Source organism: Drosophila tropicalis, unplaced genomic scaffold (genome assembly GCF_018151085.1).
Source record: "Drosophila tropicalis isolate 14030-0801.00 unplaced genomic scaffold, ASM1815108v1 contig_952, whole genome shotgun sequence".
NCBI lineage: Eukaryota > Metazoa > Arthropoda > Insecta > Diptera > Drosophilidae > Drosophila > Drosophila tropicalis.
Window position 1 is genome coordinate 244,393 of NW_027173453.1, and position 21,307 is coordinate 265,699.

General features: G+C 42.4%; 1 protein-coding gene across 2 annotated transcripts in view; it reads left to right on the forward strand.

Annotated features, from left to right (window-relative positions):
- bi (T-box transcription factor bifid) overlaps positions 1-21,307 on the forward strand; it is a 59,875-nt gene that overhangs the window by 6,361 nt on the left and 32,207 nt on the right. Inside the window, exons 2-3 of one of the 2 annotated variants that reach the window (XM_068302255.1) lie at positions 19,771-19,884; positions 20,068-20,230. In XM_068302255.1, the coding sequence (XP_068158356.1) occupies positions 19,771-19,884; positions 20,068-20,230 (277 nt within the window). The remainder of the gene's footprint in view (positions 1-19,770; positions 19,885-20,067; positions 20,231-21,307) is intronic. The other variant, XM_068302256.1, reaches the window with a different exon arrangement.

The window sequence follows — 21,307 nt, forward strand, 5'->3', positions numbered from 1 at the left end:
GCTGCAACTTGAAAATTACTTGCAAATTCAATTAGCGCAGAGAGTGGAGGCCCGCATTTAATTCTCCGACTCTCCCCTATCCTCCATGGAGCTGGATGGGGGTCCTCCTCCATCGCATCGTCTTAGATTGCGACAAAATGTCGCTGGCAATTAAATCGCTAAAGCGAATTGCGTGAAACGTTGTTGTTGTTGCTGCTTTGACTTATCAATTAATTGAAATTGCTGAATAAGCGCGCAAATAAATAAACTGAGGCAGGCTGGCTGCTTGGCTGGCTGTCTGTCTGTCTGTCTGACTGTCTGGTTCTAGAGGTCCCGGTCCCGGTCTCGGTCTCGGTCGCGTTCGCGGGCCCCACTTGACGACACTTTGGCGCGTGAAAGTGTGTAAAAAAAAATAGCACATAAAAATTCGTCTATAACAATTTTCGGTTTTTATGTTGCCGCCGCCGCCCCCCTCCCCGCTGGGCCCAATCGCTTTGGCTCTGATTTTTCGGCTTTGATTTTGCGCATTTTGATACTAATTGAAAATTTCGTTGAAAATCCTCTCATACCCACACCTATTTCCACGAGTTCCTCCCACCTTCCGCCTTCCACCCCTTCTCCGTATGTTTTCCTTTAATTGGTGGCAGGTTGTGTGTTTTCTATTTAACCATGCATGCGATAATGTGTTAAAGGAAAGACCTTTACAAAGACAAAATACTCGCGCATTTAATGACACAGTCAGGTCATGAGACAGAACCCGAACAAAGTTGGCCGTTCCTTCCCCCGGGTCCGTTCTACACAAGTCAATCGGAAGCCAGGGACGGCACTGGAAACTATGGACGGGACAAGCGGGCAATGATATAATTTGTGGAATGAATGGATAAAGTTGATATAACAGTATAACAGTTGGTATAACACGTGGAATAGTAGCAGGAATAACAGTTAATACAAAGTCAAGTTCAAGAGATAGTATAACAATAGGTGTGGATAACAATAAGTTTGTATAACAGTATAACAGCATACAACTTGAAGTAATAGCTAGTATAACAGTGAATGCAAAGTCAAGTTCAAGAGATAGTATAGGAATAGGTGTGAATACCAGTTTGTATAACAGTATAACAGCATACAACTTGGAGTAATAGCTAGTATTCATTACACTATTAAACTAACTGTTATACTGAATGTTATTTCTATCATTCTATGTAATGCAATGATTGATATAATAGTTTGCTCTAAAGTCAATTGTCTATATAACTGTTATACGGACTTAGATTCTAGCTTGGAGACTTACTGCCCAGAACAGACTGTATAACACAATATGCAAACTGTATAACAGAAACACATTTGCTTTTAGAATGAATCGCAATAGATTGCATTTGTATAACAGTTTCATACTTCATGCAGTTCTCTATCTCCCCATCCCCACCCCCTTGCAATCCCCTTCGAATACGCCCCTGCATCGCCCAGTATAACACAGCACGCCTTCAATTCTTAGCAATTCCTTAGGTCAACCCCCGAGCAACCGTCTGTCAAAGTTCACTTGTTTAATTTTCATAAATACAAATTTTCTCTCTTCACAACCTCCCGGGTTTTCCACCATTTTTTTTTTTTTTTTTTTTTTTTTGACGGTTATGGCGTGGCAGGATGACGGGGGAAGAGGTGGAATTTCTGGTTATTTTTTGTGTTTTTTATTTCTCTCCAGCGTTTTGGGTAAATGCTCAGCTGACGGTAAAGGCAATCAAAGTGCAGTGGCATGACCCACCCACCCACAGGCTCAATTAAATGGGCGTATCGTATTTTCGTTTCATTTTCTTCCTTCTTGCCTGCCTCCATGTTATGCTCCTCCTGCTCTTCCCCCATCCTCCGCTTCTTTCTACATTTTGTATATTTGAATTGTAGTTTCTACCCCCTACACATGCGTTTCCTAATGACTCCTACAGTGGGTGGGTGGTTTGGGTGGTAGGCAAAGAAGTTTTTCAAGAAAATTTTGTTACATTAAACACTGCAAAAAGGGGGGAAAAATAACAGAGGAAAAAAAAAAAAACACTGTTCGCTTGGGAAAGCGTTTTTCATAATTGTACTCAAATTGTCGTCTCCTAGGGATGGTGTCTCTGTGTGTGTGTGTGTGGGTTGTTATGGGTCTCTTATGATAGGATGGGTGGATTGGTGGCTGGCTGGTGAACATTATCGATGTGCTAAGTTGACAAATACGTGACGGTAGGCCAGATAGAGGTATGTGGCCAACTCTTTCTGCAGTTGCACTGCAAATTATACGTAATTTAGCATGGGACAACTTGGAGAACATGTGATATTCCTTATTCATTCATTTTCTCTCCCATTTATGCCATTTGCATTGTTGTCCTCGCAGGCTTGGACAATTTGTGTTCTATAAAAAATGCATAATAATTGCATTTTTTCACATTCCTTTTTCGTTTCTCCTGCAAAATTCATACTGAGAGAGGCCTTTAGGGTAATTTGTGCGTAATTTGTTGTGAAATTGATTCGAACCAGAAAGGGAGGCAAATACAAATATCCCTACATGCCAATGCACATACATTGAAAGGACTCTATCGATTCTAGAACTATGCAAACTAATGAAAACTTAATTCAATTAGTCGACAGCTTAGTTAAAAGGTGAAGAGACTCATCTCCCAGGGTCATCAAAGAGAAATGCCGTCCACTGTCCGATCTCCCCACCTGCTGAAGGTGGCCATTTCAATTTGACGATGATCATAAGTCAAATGGGAGTCCCAAAATATTAAACTACAATCCGCACTTGCAGCACCACTCGTCGTCGTCGTCGTCTAAGTTGAGTGAAATTACAATAAAAATGTCATAAAATGATTTTACAAGAAAGAAACGTTAACTCGGCTCGGCCACTGAGTTTGGGCTGGACGGGCTCTTGCTGTTAATTTAAATTGCATTTACGCCCACTTAAAATTAAATGAAAATTAATTTGACGAAAATAAAACAACAAACAAAGTTTTGGCTCAGCTAATTAAGTGGACGCTTCCGTTGCGACGCCCACACCGTAGCGAGAAGCGGAAGCGCAAAGCCTGGCTTACTGGGGTTCATGGGGTTTAATGGCTTCTAAATTTGGTAAGAGACCCCAAACCACCAAGAAGAAGAAGAAAACGAAACTTACGAAATAAATCAACAGCAATCATCATTCTCGAATGGCCTTCCTGCTGCTACTTTTAACTCAAATTCATGATTGTTAACAAAGTGCCGCTAAGTGGTTCGTATCGAAAAACGAATTCCGCTGTTTACACGCTCCGCTAGCCTAATGAGGGTTAAAGCCTAACCCAAAACTAAGACATTGAGCGAAAGAGATGGCCAGATGGTGATAGGCAAACTGAGAATTGATAAGAATTGAATGAGCGATGAGCAATTAACTAAGTTTTGCTCAGTTAAACTGTACTCCATCTCCATCTTCTTCTTCTTCCGTTTCTCATTCTGCTGCTGCTGCTGCTGCTTCTTTCTCATCTAGTCCAAGCGACGAGAAACTTTTGCTTTCAATGGACAAGAATTGAATATTAAACGCATATTGTATATGTTTTTTCAAAATGCATAAAGCAAAAGGTCTCACAAAAAAAAAAAAAAAATTATGACAACGACGACGACGACGACGAATGTTGAAGAAAATGTGATGAAGAAGGCCTTTTATAATGAAGAACATGAGTTCAAAAGAACCCAAAATAAGGCAAAATAAAAAAACCAAACTACACACAAAATATGAACGAAAAAGGAATAATAAAAAAATATATATATGTATATATACACAACAAAATGCAGAAGAATAACACAAAGAATTGAAGCAGAAGAAACAAAAACCCCAAAAACGAAGAATGGGGCAACAACAAGAAGCAGCAGCAGCAGCAGAAGAAGAAGATGGCAAAAGCCTGGCTGCACATGGGCCAAACCACAAAGTCCAGCGTCGTGTTGTCGTATTTGGAGGACACATGAACGGCGTCTTTTTTGGCGCCAGAAAAATAACGACAATGCCTGATGAATAAGTGAAGATGTAGCACCACCATCGTCACTAGCACCACCAAACACCACCACGCACTAGAAGAAGCAGAAGGGTGAAGAACAATGCCTTGTGGAAGGAAACGCTACAATTTACTTTGATTTCTTAAACATTTGCGTTAAAGTGAAAAGCTTCTGGCCCAGAGAAAGTGATGGCATGATATGCTACATGGACTGGATTCGCTCTCTCTCTATCTATCTCTCTCTCTCTCTATCTTCCTCTCACCCTTGGCAACGTACAGCAAATACGATGGTAAAAGAAATGTCAAAAACAATGAGAACGGTCCAATGAATTTGACAAACATTTCCTAGATGTGCGCTGGCAGATCAAAGAGCGATCAGCGACAACGACGACCGACGACGCCCGACGACGACGACGACGACAAAATCTGAATTCAGGCAGACAATTTTCAAGATGTGATGTTCGCGCTATGTTGTCTCTGTCCCTGTCCCTGTCGCCTGTTTCTATATCCCTGTGTTGTGTCTGTGTGACTCTATCTCTCTTCTCTTTTTGTGTGTGTTTTTTGGTGCGCCATTCAGTTTTTTTTTTTGTGCTTTGAGATGCAAGCAAATTAGTCAAATTAGCACACTGCTTGCTGCTTCACAATCCTTGCGTTTCTCTCTCTCTCTCTCTCTCTAGTGATCGTCTCTTGTGTCTCGTGGCATATTCACGCGTTGAGCGCAAACCCGGCTTGGCTTTTAGCATTAGTTTACACTTGATTAGAACGCTAATTGGGGACTTTAGGAACCAACAAAGAGAGTGAGAGAGATAGAAGAGGATGTCCTGGATATTGTGGTGGATTTTGGGTTTTTTCTTCTTTCTTTTTAGTTCTCTCTCTCTCTCTCTCTGTCTCTGTGTATTCATTGAGCTGGGAAATTTTCGTAGCAAAGTCACACAGATGTGTACAAGCTTTTGATCTAAGCGATCGTAAAGGAAAAGGACATTCTATTGTGAATGTCTTTGGCTTAATGGCACGGTTTATATTGATTAGATTCATATAGAGATTTGACTTAGTTTCACGACCACAACATTGCAATTCTTCTGACGGGTTCTAGGGAGAACCATTCTCCATCCCATTCCGTTTCGTCCGTTCGCGTCGCCCCCCTCGATCAGCCAAGCAGCGATGAAACGCGTCGTTGTCGTCAAAACGCTTTATGAATTTTAATATGTACGACGAGTGGTTTATTTGTATGTATGAGTGTTTTGACGAGAGAGCCTGCTTTGGTTTTATTTTGTTTTTATTGTCGCATACACACATACATACATACACTTATGCACATTATTTAATATTTTGTGTATTGGGGCATTTTTCGTTTCGTTTGTTTTAACTGGCGCTGCGTGTTTTGTATGCCTGATCGTTCATGAGTATGATGACGATGATGATGATAAAGTGATGATGATGAGAGACGTTTTTGGGTATCACAAAAAGGAGCAGACAGAAAGAGATAGAACCATCTACCAGTGACCCACAGCGGAGACAGAGCGAAAGAGAGAACACATATAAATTTATTGTTATTAATAAGAGGAATTCAGTTTTTTCTGTGAAATATAAAAATCAAATTTATGTAGCCACCTCGAAGGTCCACACACACGGTCGCTCGCACGTAATATCGTGGAGTGCAATGGAGTAAGAGTAGGAGTTATGTATGTACATACATATGTATGTGTGTAATGGGGCGAGTGTTGGTGTGAGTAAAGGGAGGGAGATAGACCGCCAAGTTTTTTCTTAGGGTAAAATTGTAGGCTCAAGTCGCCAAAGGGTATCTCGGAGACTTGGAGTATTTTTGCCACGCCTCTTCCGCCTCTTGCGATTTTTATTGTATGTATGCTGCAATATCTATCAATATAACTGAAATGAAAATAGGTGGCGCTAAAGTGCTTAGATAAGAGGGAGACAGCGGGAAGGCGTATGTATGTTGTCCCACCTGGTGCATGGTATTGCCAAGTCGGCGAGACGACTTACTTACTTAAATTTTTTGTTGCTGGTGTGGCGCTCATTGACTCGTGCACTCGGCTATCGTCGTCGTTGTCGTTGTCGACAAGTACGCACATGCACATACATATGCCTCCATTTTGTGTGTGTGTGTGTGTGTAAGTGTAGTCATTCCTTCACTTGTAGGTGTCAATGACGTGCGCTATCAGTTTTCATTCATGCTCGGTCTTTAGTCTCGGTCTCTATACACACATACACACACATGCATATGCATGTATTTGTAAGCCAGCAAAACTACTTTGCGAAAAAAATCAACAGCAACAACAACAACAACAACCTGGCCTAGGCTCTTTACCCATCGTTTTCCTACTCCCACTCCCACTCCCACTCACACTCGCACTTCCACCGGCTCTCTCTCTGTGGCTTGCTCTCTTTCTATTTTTGCATTCTCTCACTCTCTGTGCAGTCAATTAACGGCAAACAATAGCTCACACTGCATGACTGTGTGTGTGTGTGTGTGCATTAGAGTGGGTGGCAGCAGTTGCTGCTGCATACAACGAAAAAAAGGGCCCAACTTTTTCCAGCTTGATTTTTGTATGTGTGTGTGTATTTGCATACATATAACGAATGTGTGTGTGTGTGTGTGTGTGTGTGTGGGTGCTTCTGTTGTCTGCATCGTGTTAATTGAGTGTGAAGTTGGTAGCTTTTGTTATTGTTGTTGTTGCTGTTGCTGCTGTTATTGTTGATTTTAATTGTTAAGCAACAAAGGCGCGAAATATGTTTTGGCTTTTAATTAAGCGTTCGCAAAAACCAAAAACAGAATAAAAACAACAACAATAAATAAATAAATAAATAAAAAAAAAAAAGAAAAGCTCACACACACACACACACATACAAAAATAAATCTACGCTCCAGTTGGAGGTTTGCGTGCAAAGTTCTCTCTGGCCAAGTGTTGATTTCATTAAAAGCAATTGCAACTGCAACAACAACAACAGCAACACACTCCCTGTCGACTGCTGCTGTTGATGTTGCTGTTATTGTTGTTATTGTACTTGGCTGGTGTTGCTGGTGTGATCGTGTGTGTTGACTGCATTTAATTGTTGTGCGCGTTGTCGTCGTCACCATAGTTGTTGTTGCTGTTGTTGCTGTTGTCGTCGTCGTCGTCGTCAGTTAGCCGGTTAGTTCGTTTATTCGTTCGTTCGTTGTCACTTTGAGTTAACAACTCGATTACATGCTGCGACTGCTCTGCCGCCGGCCATGTGAATTTTCCTCTTTTTGCTATTTTTTTGTTGTTGTTTTTTTGTTTTTAAATTATTAATGAATCTCAGTTGCTGCAGCAGCAACGGCAGCAACACGGAGACGACGACTGTGTTAATAAAAAACAATTAATATTAAGTGTATGTTTAGTGTCGAGTTGGCAGTCTCCCTGTCTCTCTCTCTCGCCTGCTGCCCCACTGCACCGTTGCTCTACTCGTTGATTATTTGTACTATTAACGCGTTGTCGATAACTCGTTATTTCTCTCCATTTATCTCAGTGTGTGTGTGTGTATGCTTCGTCGCGTGTAATTACTTTTAGTTGGTCATAATTTGTCAATAGCTATTTTGTTGCACTGCCAATTGGCAACGACAGGCAGCGACAATGCTGCAACGGAAGTGCAAGTGTGCAATTGAAAGCCAGCCTCTGGGTTGGATGGGTTGGTTGGGTTAGGGGCAGGATGGAAATGGGGTGGGGGTGATGGAGGAGGCCATCGTTAGACCACAGGGCGTCAGGGCAAAGTGAAACTAGTTGTTGTTGCTGTGATTGTTGTTGATTTAGCCAAGTGAAGCCACTTGTCCCTTAACCCAAAACCCAGTTTGCAATCCGTTTCCTGGCCAATGAAAGAAACAGACTGAAAGAGAGAGAGAGAGAGAGAGAGAGTGAGTGAGATGAAAAGATTCAAAAGCCTCTACACATTGACACCAAATTAGCCAAATATCATAAGTCTCATCCTCTTTCCCTCTTTGCCTTGTCCTTTGTGACACTCGTTGAAATTTGTATATGCTAATTAATTTGAAATGAAATTCAGAAGCAGGAAACGGAATGAGGAATACACAAAGAAACAGACAGACACTAAGGATTTGCCTCAAAATCTTTTTTGTCAGAACAATTAGCAAATTTGCCTTCTAATACAATGCCTTTGCCTGTTGCCGCACACATACATATGCAGCTCTCTAGGTCTCAACCTGTTTCAACCTGGCTCCGGCGCCTAAATGCGTACTTATTAGGGAGGAACAACAAAAGTCTTTATAAAAGAAGCAACAGAAATAAGGAAGAAAGAGTATACGAAACGAAAACGCAACTCGCCAGCAGATCCCTGTCCTAAGCTCCTCAGTTTGCTTCAAGTCCTGTCTTTGTTGTTCGGGGCTCAGGCATTAAATGCCTCTTTATGCGGTGTGTGTGTGTGTGTTTGTGTATTGCCCCAGTCAGCTGTCCCTAGGACCCTCATGCAACAGCAGCAACAACCCTGTTTGTTTGTTATGCTCTATACTAATCGTTTAATTGAAAAGCATATTGAGTATGTCAATTTGTTTGTAACATCCGAAATGGTTTCTTGTGAATGAATTCAGACAGGGATTTAGCCAGAGCGATAGATAGAGAGAGAAAGAAACTAAACCCAAATCGGGTTTAAGGTTCCAGTTAGCCTGGTTTGTACTCAAGGACTTTTCAGCCTTTTAAGCCAACATAGAACATCCGAAAGTCGTACTGAAAGTCCCTCCTCCACCACTTGATGTATGAAAATTTTTGCTTTTGTTGTTTGCTTGTTTTTGCTGCTGTTGCTGCTGCTGCTGCTGCTGCCGGTGATCGTTCAATAAATGAGCCCTGGAGCGCCAGGTAAACCACATTCATGTTTACCTTGTCTGCCTCTGCAGCTCAGTTCAGTTTAGGGCCTCGTAGTTTTTTCTTTCATCGCCTTCTTCTGGCCAAACCTTGTGTGTGTGTGTGTTTTTGGATGCCCTCGTTTAGTCAAACATCTATCCATCTTTTTAGACCTTTCATACCTCTAAGGTTGAACTTCTTGCATGTCATTATCCAATCGTTGTTCGCAAATCTTATCAGCTGCTAGGTTGACTCTCGCCCTCTCTCACTCTGTCTCTGAAATCTCTTTAATCATTCAACATGGTCATCGTTAGTATCATCGGTCATCCTTCGTTTTTGGTGCTTTTTGCTTTTGATTGGGTTTTGGGTCATCATCTACGTCCGTGTGTGTACATAAAGTTGATGAAAAGTAAACATACCACAAATTGGACAGTGGAACACATGTTTGGCGCGTTAAATGCTCGAGCGTGTTATTTATAACGTTTTCTTTTCTGGCCCAGAAGACTTCAGCGACTTCACGACGACGGATGGGTGCAAAACAGAGCAGGAGATATGATCAAAGCAGGCAGAGGGAGTGAGGGAGGGAGAGAGAAAGCTTCAAGCCAGACACCTCTTCTTGACCATCTTCGGCTTTTCTTGCTTGTTGTGTCGTTGGTCTTCTTGTTAAGACGCGTGTATCGAGTGCCCCTGTATGTGTTGGTCAACACCTTTTGTAGACTTTGGCTTTGGGCTAAACAACAACATCAGCAGCAAGAGCAAAGAATGAAGGAACAGAAAAAAAAACAACCAACGGAGAAGAAGCAAACAAAAAAAAAAAAAACGGCAGCAGTTGTAAGTTGCTCTTGTTGGGCATTCTTCCGTCGTCCTCCTCCTCCTTCTCCTCCTTCTGATCCTGCTCATCTGTCTGCAACCGCAAGAATATGCGTGTATATTGCCCAGAATTCAAGGATCATGTCCTTTTTGCCTTTTTGACAAGCAAAAATATGTCGAGTCCTTGAGCCCATCTGCTAACGCCACCACCGATGAGACACTCTAGGCACGCAATGCCATATGAAGGAATGGCTCAATGTCAGGACAATCGCAAATCTGCAGTCAAATGTTCTCATATCAGAGGAAGTCCATTTGAAAGCTACTATTAAAAGGACTGTCCTCCCGCTCCTTGCCCTTGTTAATTATAGTTATCAGCCTTCACAACGAAACTATTCAATTTGGTTTTTAAATATTAATGGATAACTTTTGAAATAAAACATATCTATCTATCTATCTATGTATGTATATCTATCCATCCATCCAGACTTAACTTTTTGCTATGGTGGGCTTTTAGTATGTTTGTTTTACTTTTAATTAAATTATGCGTCAATTTGTTTGCAGCTCGTTGGTCTTTACAGAGAAGGATAAGAAGGCGGCCAAAATGGTTAAGAGCTTGCTGGCCAACTAGACCCAGGGAGGCTATATGATGGGGCGTGTCTTTGGTTTAGCCCTGGCTTCTTTTTAGTCATCGTCGTCGTGTTGTCGTTGGTGGTTCTGCCCTTCCATTCGACCCGCCTGTCCTGCTGTCAATGTTTGCTTGCCAAAGTGTAAGTAATTTATGCGCGCATTTAGGCGCTCAAGTTGCCAGAAAGTTGAAAGAAAAGAAAACAGCCAACAAAAATAGTGGCAAAAACAAGCAGCTAAATCAAATACTTAAGAATGAGGCAATGATAAAACTAAAAATATCTTAAGATGGCGGCACGCGCACTTGATGGAAGTGATGTAATTATGTCAATGAGCTTGAGTCTCAGTTTGATTCAATGAGCGCTGAGCGATGTCTAAAAATAGTGTGGCTGCATATTTTTTGAAGGTATGCTCCATTCTCTTAATGTCTAAATTATGGTCCAAGATGCCATTAAGGCAAAATTTGTTTGCTTTTGCCCAGAAGTTGAGGATCTGAACGAAAGGATGTGCATGTACATACATACATTGAGAGGGAGTGCGCGACAGAGAGAAGATTGTCGTCATTATCTTGGTATCAGCATCATTGTTGAATTCATTATGATCTCCGTGAGGGATCACACACACGCACAGACATCCGTTGAAAGCTATCGACACAACCAACAACTGCGTTGGTGATGATGATGATGTGCTGGATGCGCGGTTGTAGATGTTGCTGAACGTGGCTGGAGCTAATAACAGTCATCACACACGTCAGACACTCATAAATCCTACTCACTCAACAAGCGAAGGCCCTGTGATTCGAAGATACACATACACATACACACACATACATAGCAACAAGGCTAGGCCAAGGCAGCTTTTAAAAAGACAAACAATCAGATGATTCTAAACGAGCAGCGTTTAAATGTTGTTAACAAGACGCCAAGATGAAGGCCTGCAAATCTCTCTTTTGGCTCTCTCAGGATGTGGCCTGGTCTCCAGACCAAGCATTTCTAATGTCCCACACACAGCGCACACCCATCATCATCATCATCATCATCACTATGATGATTAACAACAACAACAACATCATCGACATTATCATTATCCACACGAAGAACAAACAGCAACTTGTTCTTCTTCCTACAACAACGATTCACGACAACATACGAATAGAGGGCCGGGGCTAACTTCGTTCGGTCCGAAGTTTGTATACCCTTCCCAAGCCCCATGATATAGTGTTCGGATCCGACCATATAAACTCACCTATACGTACTTTTGACCAACATCAATATGCTCTTTTTGTAAGGGTATAAATATACGATTCCAATTCCGATTCCCCTACTTTACCTGTTCCTCTACCATACCTGTACCTGTATCTGGATATTGGGTCTTGGCAACTCGAGACTCCATTCATGGGTGGTGCAAGAAAGGCAGAATCCTCAACGCATGTTTATATAATTCTTATTTATGATCGAGCAGCGATAAATTCGCGTATTTGCGTTTTGCCTCTTGGCTAGATTCGGTTCGGGGTCGGAGTCGGAGCCAGAGTCAGAGTCGGGGTCGGGGTCGGGGGTCTTGGGTCTCTGGTTTTGACTTGACTGCGAATGTGGCTTTTGGGTTTTGTTCGAAAAAAAATAAATCAAATCAACACGATTCGCAGAAACTGTGAAACCCTTGATAAGGCCCACAGCCAAGTTCAAGTTGCCGGCAACGCCAAACTAAAAGTTTTACTTGCTCGTTTTCTTCTTTCTCTCTCGCTCTCCCTCTCTCTCTCTCTCACTCTATGTTTGTTTCTTCCTTGGCCAACTTGTGGCACCTGTTGCGCATTCGATTCTCTGCTTCTTTTGTGGGTTGTTCTCGTTGAAAGATTAGCAGTAGCAGCCAGATCGCACTTTAAACTCGAACAAACAAACAAACAAACAACAATAACCACCAACCACCACATAAAGAGAAAGAAAAAGGGGGAAAAGAACAACAGAGATTCGGAATTTTGGTTGAAAATTGGTATGAAATATTCTTTCCATTGGCTCTTACGATCGAGTCCGTCACAATTCGGTGATGATCATCGGAGCCAATTAAGATTGAATTGCTGATGAATTACTTATTTAGTTAGTTTCGTTATCGATTTATGGCACTTTCCATGTAATAATACAGAATTTGACTGTCTACAAGGAATACCAGTGTTGTGAAAGAGCAAATGTATGCGCCATTTTGTTGGCGTTGCCATATCGAATTGAGTTTGATGGAACTTTCCCATTTCTTTGAGCTTTGATTCGAAATGCATTCTCATTGTCCTGTCGCCATTTTGCGTGTTTTGGCGTTGCCAGATCAGCACTGCTCTTTAAAGTAAATCTAAAACTGAATAGTTATCCCATTCCCACTCCCATCTCCACTGTTAAAACGTATCGAATGGTTTTTTTTGTCTGGTTTTTGTTGTCTTGTGACCAAATTATATATAATTTTCGTTTGTTAAATTGAAAATTGAATAAAAGAGCAAAAATGAAATAAAAATTGCTGTACATACATATATACATATGTATGTATATTCTTTTTAATAATGTTTTTTGTTGTTGTTTTTTGTCCGTTTTTGCGTTTTTGCTGTTATTGTTATTTGATTATTGTGCGAAAAATCACACAACTCGCACAACAGCTAGCGGCATGCATATTAAACAGTTCCAGTTCAGATCAAAAGAGACACAAGCCATCCCTTAGGCCGAAGGGGCGGGTGGCAGTGGGGCCATGCAATGGGATGGGTTGTAAAATTATTAATAAATTGCTGTAAATAAGCGACAAGTGGGCATAAATGCATGCAAAATCATAAAAAAAGAAACGCAGTCACATGCCAAAAGCGTTGAATTCGAAATACCCTGCAATGATGACGATGACGATGGTCCAAACAAATTTGGCTCAAATCGCAATAGGATTTTGGATCCGAATGGGTCTTCTCAGTCGTCTTACACGAGTTTCTTACATATATCGTTTGGTCTTTTGGGTTAGTATGGACTTTAATATACCCTTCCTTTTCGGCTGTACGGCCCGCAGGGTATGTGAACAATGGCAACAACACAAACGAACAAAAGGCTTCAAAGCTGCTTAATGCTTTGCATGCAAACAAGCGAAAAGCAGCAGAGCCAGTGGCAGAATTTGCTGCGTTGACGTCGACAGCGACAGCGTGACAAGTGTAGAGTGAAATGAGCAAACACACGGCATGTGAAGAAAGCAATGCAAGGGACTGCGGAACGGGTGGGACGGGTGGAACAGGGCGGACAGGCAGGCAGACAGATGGGCGGGCCAACACCGACTGACCAGCAGAAAAAGAGAGAAAACAAAAAAAAAAAAAAAGTAAAACCAACAACAATTTTTTTTTTTTTTTAGCAAAGCAAAGCGCAAAAATACCACCACACACACACACACCTAGAATGAGAGAGATACACATACCTATGTACATACATGTATGTATGTACATATATGTATGTGTAGAGAGCGCGCGTGGGTGACAGCTATCTCGCTCTCGCTTAGTCTTACTGATGAAGCATGCATTAAGTACGAATGAGATAGCATTAACCCAAAAACCGAAAACAAAGCAAATAAAGAACAACAACAAGCCTTTTGCACGGGGATGTATTTTTGTGGCATTAGACAGAGAGAGAGAGAGAGGGGTGTGTGTGGGGGGGGGGACATTATTGCAAAAAATGAACAGTGAAAAAAACGGTGGGGTGGGGAGGGGGGATGGAGAGGGGAAGGTGAATGGAATATGCATATGCATGTATGGGTCAATTGACCGAAAATGATGGCGACTATACAAATATTTTCTGCGAAAATGGCGAATACACATTACTCAGTGTGTGTGTGTGTGAGTGTGTGTGACAGCAGCCGCAATTATGAGCAATTATGACCAAAAAAATATCCAACAATATATCAAACAAATACAAAATAAATTCAAGCCAAAAAACGAAAACGAAAATGATTAATCGAACAACAAGTCGCATTTTCTATACTCTTTCCCAAGTAGGCACACACACACACACACACACCCCTCTTCGTATACATATCTAAGAAATGAAAAGTTTTTGGCTAGTTTCAGGTCTCGTTTATATATCGTATTGATATATTCGATATAAATGTCTATATATATGATGTAGAGACTTGAGATGGTCGTCTATTAGCTCTATGTGTATGTACGTAGAGTCGAATTAGTCTATTAATTTCTAGTTAAACAATTTCGCCATAATCTTAAATCTTGAGTCTGTGCTAAAAATTGATAATGTCATTTCGGTTTCGGTTTTTGTTTCATTTTCTATTCCTTTTCCCTCGTGTGGCTCTCAAGTGACACAAGAAACGTCCCATAAATCAAATGAAAAAATCGAAACCAAAACTATGGAACCAGACAAAGGTCGTCGTTATCAGAGCAAGCAACTGCATTTCAATTCATAACAATTATGTTGGTACAACAAAATAAAACAAATAAATTCCGTCTCAGTTGGGTCTTGATGTTGTTTAATCGCCGAAATAGGAAACCACACAAAGAAAGGGGGCCAAAGGGTTGCTCTTGGATGCTGTCGCACTAGACCACGTTCCATGGGACTCCGGACTTTATCAGGCATTGAGTTATGTCACTTGAACCTGCCACTAAACATGATCACTTGGACTGCCTGTTGACAGCAGCGGCGCACACAAATCTTATCTACCGAGGGGCCTTCTGATAAGCGTAATGTTAATGTGATGAATATATATACATACATACAAACCCCTAGAGAAATGAGAAAAGGAGCACCTTTAAAGTATGTTCACTAAACATTCTCGTCGATTCGTTCATGTTTCATGACTTTTGTGTTAGCCCTCGTAGTCTAATTTCGTTGCTCATTTCATGGATTCTCCTGCGGTCAATTGGAATTAGATGCACAGACTTGATTTATATTACATGCAGCTTGAATTCCCACAGTTGATACACAGTGAAGAGTCGAGAAGAAGGATATAAAATAAGCGCCACTCATCTCTTCATGCCATACAAGTGATCATGTGTGTGTGTGTGTGTGTGTGTGAGTGAGGGGGAAGGGACCCATTCGGTCCCTGTCCATGTCTTTGGCCGCTGACTGTCTTCGGTTGGTTAATGACATGGCCATTCATTTTGGCCTGTGAGATGTGTGGGCGTGTTTTTCTGCCTGCTAACTGACAGTCGAAAAATGCAGAAGAAACGAGAAATAAAATAAATAAATGAAAGGAGGATAAAAGGTAATACGGAAAGGGAAAGGCGAAGGCATGGTCCACATGGACTTGGGGCAGTTGTTAGCCCTTCATAAATTGTTTTATTATTATATTTTAGACTTGATATATGGCATATCCATGCTGTCAGTTTATTGGTTTTACTAATTTGGGCTCTTCATCTGGCTTATGGGTAATTAGTATATCCAGTTTTTTGTTTTGCTCCCCCGCTCCTTGGTCCTGTTTCGTGTGTTTTTTGTTTTTGCAGCTGCCCATCTTTTCTTTTGCCCCTCCTACGCGAGGGAAAAGACGAAAAGTATTTAAAAGAATTTGTCAAATAAATACATTTTGTTGGTTTTCCCCATCGCGAAGAGGGAAATTTGCATGTAATTGTCATTCAATAAAATTCAAATTAAATTCAACAGACAGATGGTCCTTGATGGTGTCCTCCTGCTTATCCGCGACGCAGAGTCCTTAGAGCACTTGACGTGCAATTGTTGCATTATTAGCATATTATCACGGGGGTTATTCACTCGACAATTGCACAATTGTCATTGCGATTGCATTATGCATACAAACATATGCACCCCATTTGGCCAGAAACCGAAAATTTAGTTATCGATCGAGTTATCGAATTGCCAAAGATTAGGGCTTGCCCCTTCGGTAGAAACAACAAATACGAAACATGAAAAAATATCCCAAAAACACACACACACAAACACACAAACGACAAAAACTCGACAACAATTTTGTTGTCACAAAGGAGAACTGTCAACAGCCGTTGTACCTATGTACATATGTATGTATCTCTGCCCCTTCTCCGCCGATTCTCATTCTCTCCAAGAACTTCCTCCGTTTGCGCTACTTTGATACCTTCTTCTTCTTCTTCGTCGTCGTCGTTGCTCTCGCTCACTGTTTGTTCCCGAAAAAAAAACAAAATAACTGCAGGTGCTACTTTAATCCCCACGCTTGTTGACAAACTGATGACTGCGTCGCCACCGCCAGCGACCACTACACAATCGCGTTTTGCAAGGTCCGGGCACATGGGCAAACGTCGGGCTCTTTTGTCATCATCCATTGTCTGCTTCTTCTTCTTCTTTACCTTTGCTTGTATGTTTAGTCTTCAAAAACGGGGCCCAACTCCATCTCCATTTCCATCTCCAGCTTCGTCTCCGTCACCGTCTCCGCCTCCGGTCTTTGTCGTCAGCTGTTGACGTAGCGCAGTTTAGTTTGGTTGTGTGTGCAAGCATCTTTTTGTTTTGGGCTGCTGCCGTTTGATTGACTATCAGATAATGCATTGACGCTTCTATGGCAGGTTCCCGGTTCCCAAAAACCAATAGCCCTCACTCACTCACTCTACGACTGACCATTGAGAAGGAAAGAAAGAAAAAGGGCGCACAGGTGCGTTAATAGACGCCGTTTAGCTGATAGCAATCCAGACGCGAATGACTCTGTTGACAAGCCGGAACACAGCTGCGCTTTAAAGGTTTTTTCGTTTTCTGTTCTTACAGATATCGATGATAAATTACCCCTCCGATCGGCGATCTCTCATAAATGAATCAGCGACTGCAAGAGAAACATTTGTGACGCTTACTTATCTATTCATAATACGGATCATTCTGTCCATAACTTGCTACGCTTCGTTAAGAGTTTTGGTTCACTTCCCCTTTATGTCCTCCCTTTGTGCTCTCTTTCTCTTCGTTTCTGTGGCCAATTACAACTCAATTGGTGAACATTTCATTTCATTACCAAGGCAAAAAGAAAGAAAAATAAAAAACCAGGAACAGGGCCAGGCTAATTGATTAGCCATTAACCCCAATGGGCTGACGATGACGATGCTAAGGACAAAGCAGCGACTACGGCGACACCTTTACCCACACACACACAGACACAAAGGCACACGCACTTTGTGGCAGCGCCTCGGCTTTAATTAGGCTTAAATATGGGGTGCCAGGGTTACCAAAAGTCCCTCTCTTTCATTCCAAGTAGCCTGGCCCAAACACTTTCAAGCCACATTAACAGCTCGTTGTTGTGTGTTGTTTGTTATTGCTCAGGCAATAAAAACTCCCTCAGTGCGAAAGAGAGACAGAAGAAAGAAGTCTGAAATTGAATTGGCTATAATGTGTGGGCCCTTCGACTAGTGTTGACTAAGAAAAAAAAAAAAAAAAAAAACAGCAAAAGCAAGCGCGCGAGAGAGAGAGAACAAAAAACAAACAACTTTGGTCAAAAGGTGCAAGTTTTACACGTAACGATTTGCACGACGAAACTCTCAATCTCCATCTCCTGGAACACAGCCAGGAGCAGCAGCAACACCACCGCCGTCCGCTACACCACCGGCAGCCGCAGCAGCAGCAGCAGCTCAACCTCAACCTCAACCTCAAACACAAACGAGAGCAAATCGTTTTGTTGTCCGGAAGAGTCAGTCTTTCGTTCGTTGGCGCAGTCGCAACAAGATTCTCTTAGCGTGTGTGGTGGGCCCCCAAACACCGGGGCATCGAGGCACCCAAACACCGGGGACCTGGCTCCAGTTGGCTTGGGGCTATGGCGCGACTTGGCCTGGACTGGACTGGCCGAAACCGAACTGAACTAAGCTGAGCTGAGCCTGAACTGAACTGAGCTGCTATGCGAGGCGAGGCGATGCTCAGGCCAGCCGCCTGGCCATAACAAGCTGCCAACAACTGGCGCCAAGTGCTCAATAATGTTAACGAGCTATTCAGTTAAGACAACAACAACAGCAGCAGCAACAACCCAAGGCAGACGTGCCTGGCTCGCTCGCTTCCCCGCAAATAAAAAATAATTTGCAGTCAAAAAAAAAAAAAAACGAAGAAAAACCCAAGGCAAGCCCCAAAACAAGAGAAGTATATGAGGTGGTGGTGGAGGAGGGGGAGATGCTCTGACTTCTTCTCCTTCTTCTCTAAATAGAAACATCCTCGGACGAGGAGTCCCGCCAGCCAGTCCGTCAGTGAGTCGCTTAGTCCATTTGTCCGTTCGTCAGGTCCGTCAGACATCACTCAGTCTTGTTAGGCCCTCCTTTTGCTTCTTCTCCACCTTCATTTTTGTGTGTGTGTTTTTTTGTTGTTGTTGTTGTTCTTTTTGTTGGTTTTTATCAAAAATGCAGTCGCAGCTGATGATGATCTGTGAACATGAACAAGACGTTCGTTAAATTTGATTCATGAGGCCCAGGCTGAGGTTCGGGCTGGAGCTCAGGCGCAGGCGCTGGCGCTGGACTTGACGATGGAGGCGCAGTCGCAGCGATTGAGTGATTGCTACTTAAAGTTATAATTTTCATATTTGTGTGTATGTGCGTGTGTGTGTGAGTGTGAGAGGTAGAAAGACAGATCAGGATGAGGTAGGGAAGGGAGTAAAAAGAGTTTCATATATTGAGGGTGAGGCACTTTTTGGGTGGGTACACTTACAGAAAAGAAATCATTTTTACTACCGAATATTCTCCATGTAGAAGAATATTTATTATTAATAGAATGGATTTTCCTTTACATAAATTATTAACGAATGCCCCCCCTTTTTTTTAAGTGCATTTTATAACTGGTCCATCATCGGTCCTAGTCGATCCGCGTCGTCGTCGTCGTCGTCGTTGTGGTTGTCGTTGTCTGTGTTGTAGGTCGTCGCATGTGTGTTCCACACGGAGCTCTGGGGTCCCATGTAATTTTCGAGTTTGCACATTGCCACCAACATGGCCAGAAAGCATGGATGGACTAAGGCTAATCAAGACTCAAGACTGAAGACTCGCCTCGACTCTTTTACCATCGACTCGACCAACAGGGCCAATTTGAATTCGAGTCGAGGCAAGACGAGACAAGTCAGTCCAGGCCAGGCCGAAACAATTTGAGGCTTGGCGCCACTTGATAACCTGGCCCCGACTCGTCCAAGTCCAAGTCGAGGCGATTTGGGGTTTTGTTTGCTTTAGTTCCACACTCTCTCGAACTGATAATGATGATGATGATGATTGTGGCGACTCAAACTCAACTCACTCTCCACCCATCGTCTTACTGGTGGGCCCCTGAGAACCATGCTCTCTCTCTCCCTCGACGTTCCACACCACCGCAGCCATCCAGAGTCTCAATCTCAATCTTAACCTCAGGCTTTAAGCTTAACCAACAACAACAACAACAAAAACAGAATAAAACGGAACCGAATCCAAAACCAAGAACCCAGAATAAGCAAAGGCGAAGCGAGTTGCAGTGTTTAGGCTTTATGTTGTGCTGATTAATGTTTTATTTGATTACCAAAGCAAAATGACTTGTGCCCCATACCCCCCGATTGCCCCTCTTGCCACCATTTGTATTCACTCAGTCACTAACTCACCCGTTTTTCTGGCTCTTTCTCTTCTGCAGACAAATGTTTCCGCAAATGAAATTTCGTGTTTCGGGACTGGATGCCAAGGCTAAATACATACTGCTACTGGACATCGTTGCGGCGGATGATTATCGTTATAAATTTCATAATAGGTAAGCATAGGGATAAGCGATCCCAGGATTAGAAAGATGGGGTCCAATGGAATGTGTGTTTTGCTTTTGGGTGGGACTTTCATTCCACCCCATCCCAGGCCACATTCCTTTCACATATCACTCCCATCCTCATCCTCTTGTTTGTCTCTCTTGTAATCTCAAATACTATTCTCTTATTTACAGTCGTTGGATGGTCGCTGGTAAAGCGGATCCTGAAATGCCAAAACGCATGTATATTCATCCAGATTCACCCACAACGGGTGAGCAATGGATGCAAAAAGTTGTTTCATTTCACAAATTAAAATTGACCAACAATATTAGTGATAAACATGGATTTGTAAGTACTGTACGTCTTCTTTGTTTACCGCATTAGATATTTAAGTTATCTACCTACATATGTGCGTACCCATCTTCCTGCAAGATGCTGCCCCATTACCTATTTAACATATCTGTGAATTCTATTTAACTTTTCATCGGCAAAAAAAGTTGAGTAACCGAACCAAAAACTTGCACGACAGATTAACTTTAGAGAACCTCCGAGGTTCGAGGTCCTCCAGAAAGCATGTAACTTTAAAGTAGCTCTATGTATATCAGTGGATCAAACGGAGAAAAGATGCGTCATTAGCTCTCGGATGTGGTGCCATGGGCCCGTGCCCATTTACGGTCTATTTGCAATCTGTCTAGAAACGGAGACGGCGATAGAGAGGATCGGATCTAGAGTCGTTATCAATATAAATTTGCCTACCCATCGGGGATCCCGGTACTGCACTTTGAAGTGCTGCAATGAAGCGCCTCTGCGCTTATCTGAAAAACTTCTCACACGAACTGTGGATGAAACCCACCAACCACTCACTCCTCTTGGAGGAAACGACGACAACTTTCTCATTCTCTTGTGGAAAGATCGGCGGGGGCGCCAAAGCAAATTGGCGGCATTGGCTTTTAATTTTAATTTTTCCTTCTTTGCTGTTTGCTTGTACTCTTGTTGGGGGTTTTCGTTTGGATTTGGTGCCTGGTTCTTCTTCTTCTTCTTGTCTCTAGTTAGTCTCTTTTTGGTCTTCTTTAGCCGAACACACACACACTTTGTAGTTTTGCCGACGCCGATCGCGTAAATTTCATCAACTGCTGGGCAAAAATTTTCATTTTATTGATCGGCACCGGCTGAGAGTCAGCGTCGGTGAGTGGTGAGTGGCGAGTGGTAAGCGGCAGGCGGCGAGCGATTGTGCCACCCGTGGTTCTTCTGCCCAGTGCCTGCGCCTCGTTTGCCTACGATGATGCCCCTGCAATGATAATGGCGTCGACGCTGGCGGGCGCCATGCAGTTGTTTTTGTTGTTGCTGCCTTTTTCTCCTCTTATTTTATTTTGTTAATATATATGTGTATATGTATGTATATATATTTTTGTCATGTCTGTGGTCCGCCTTTTC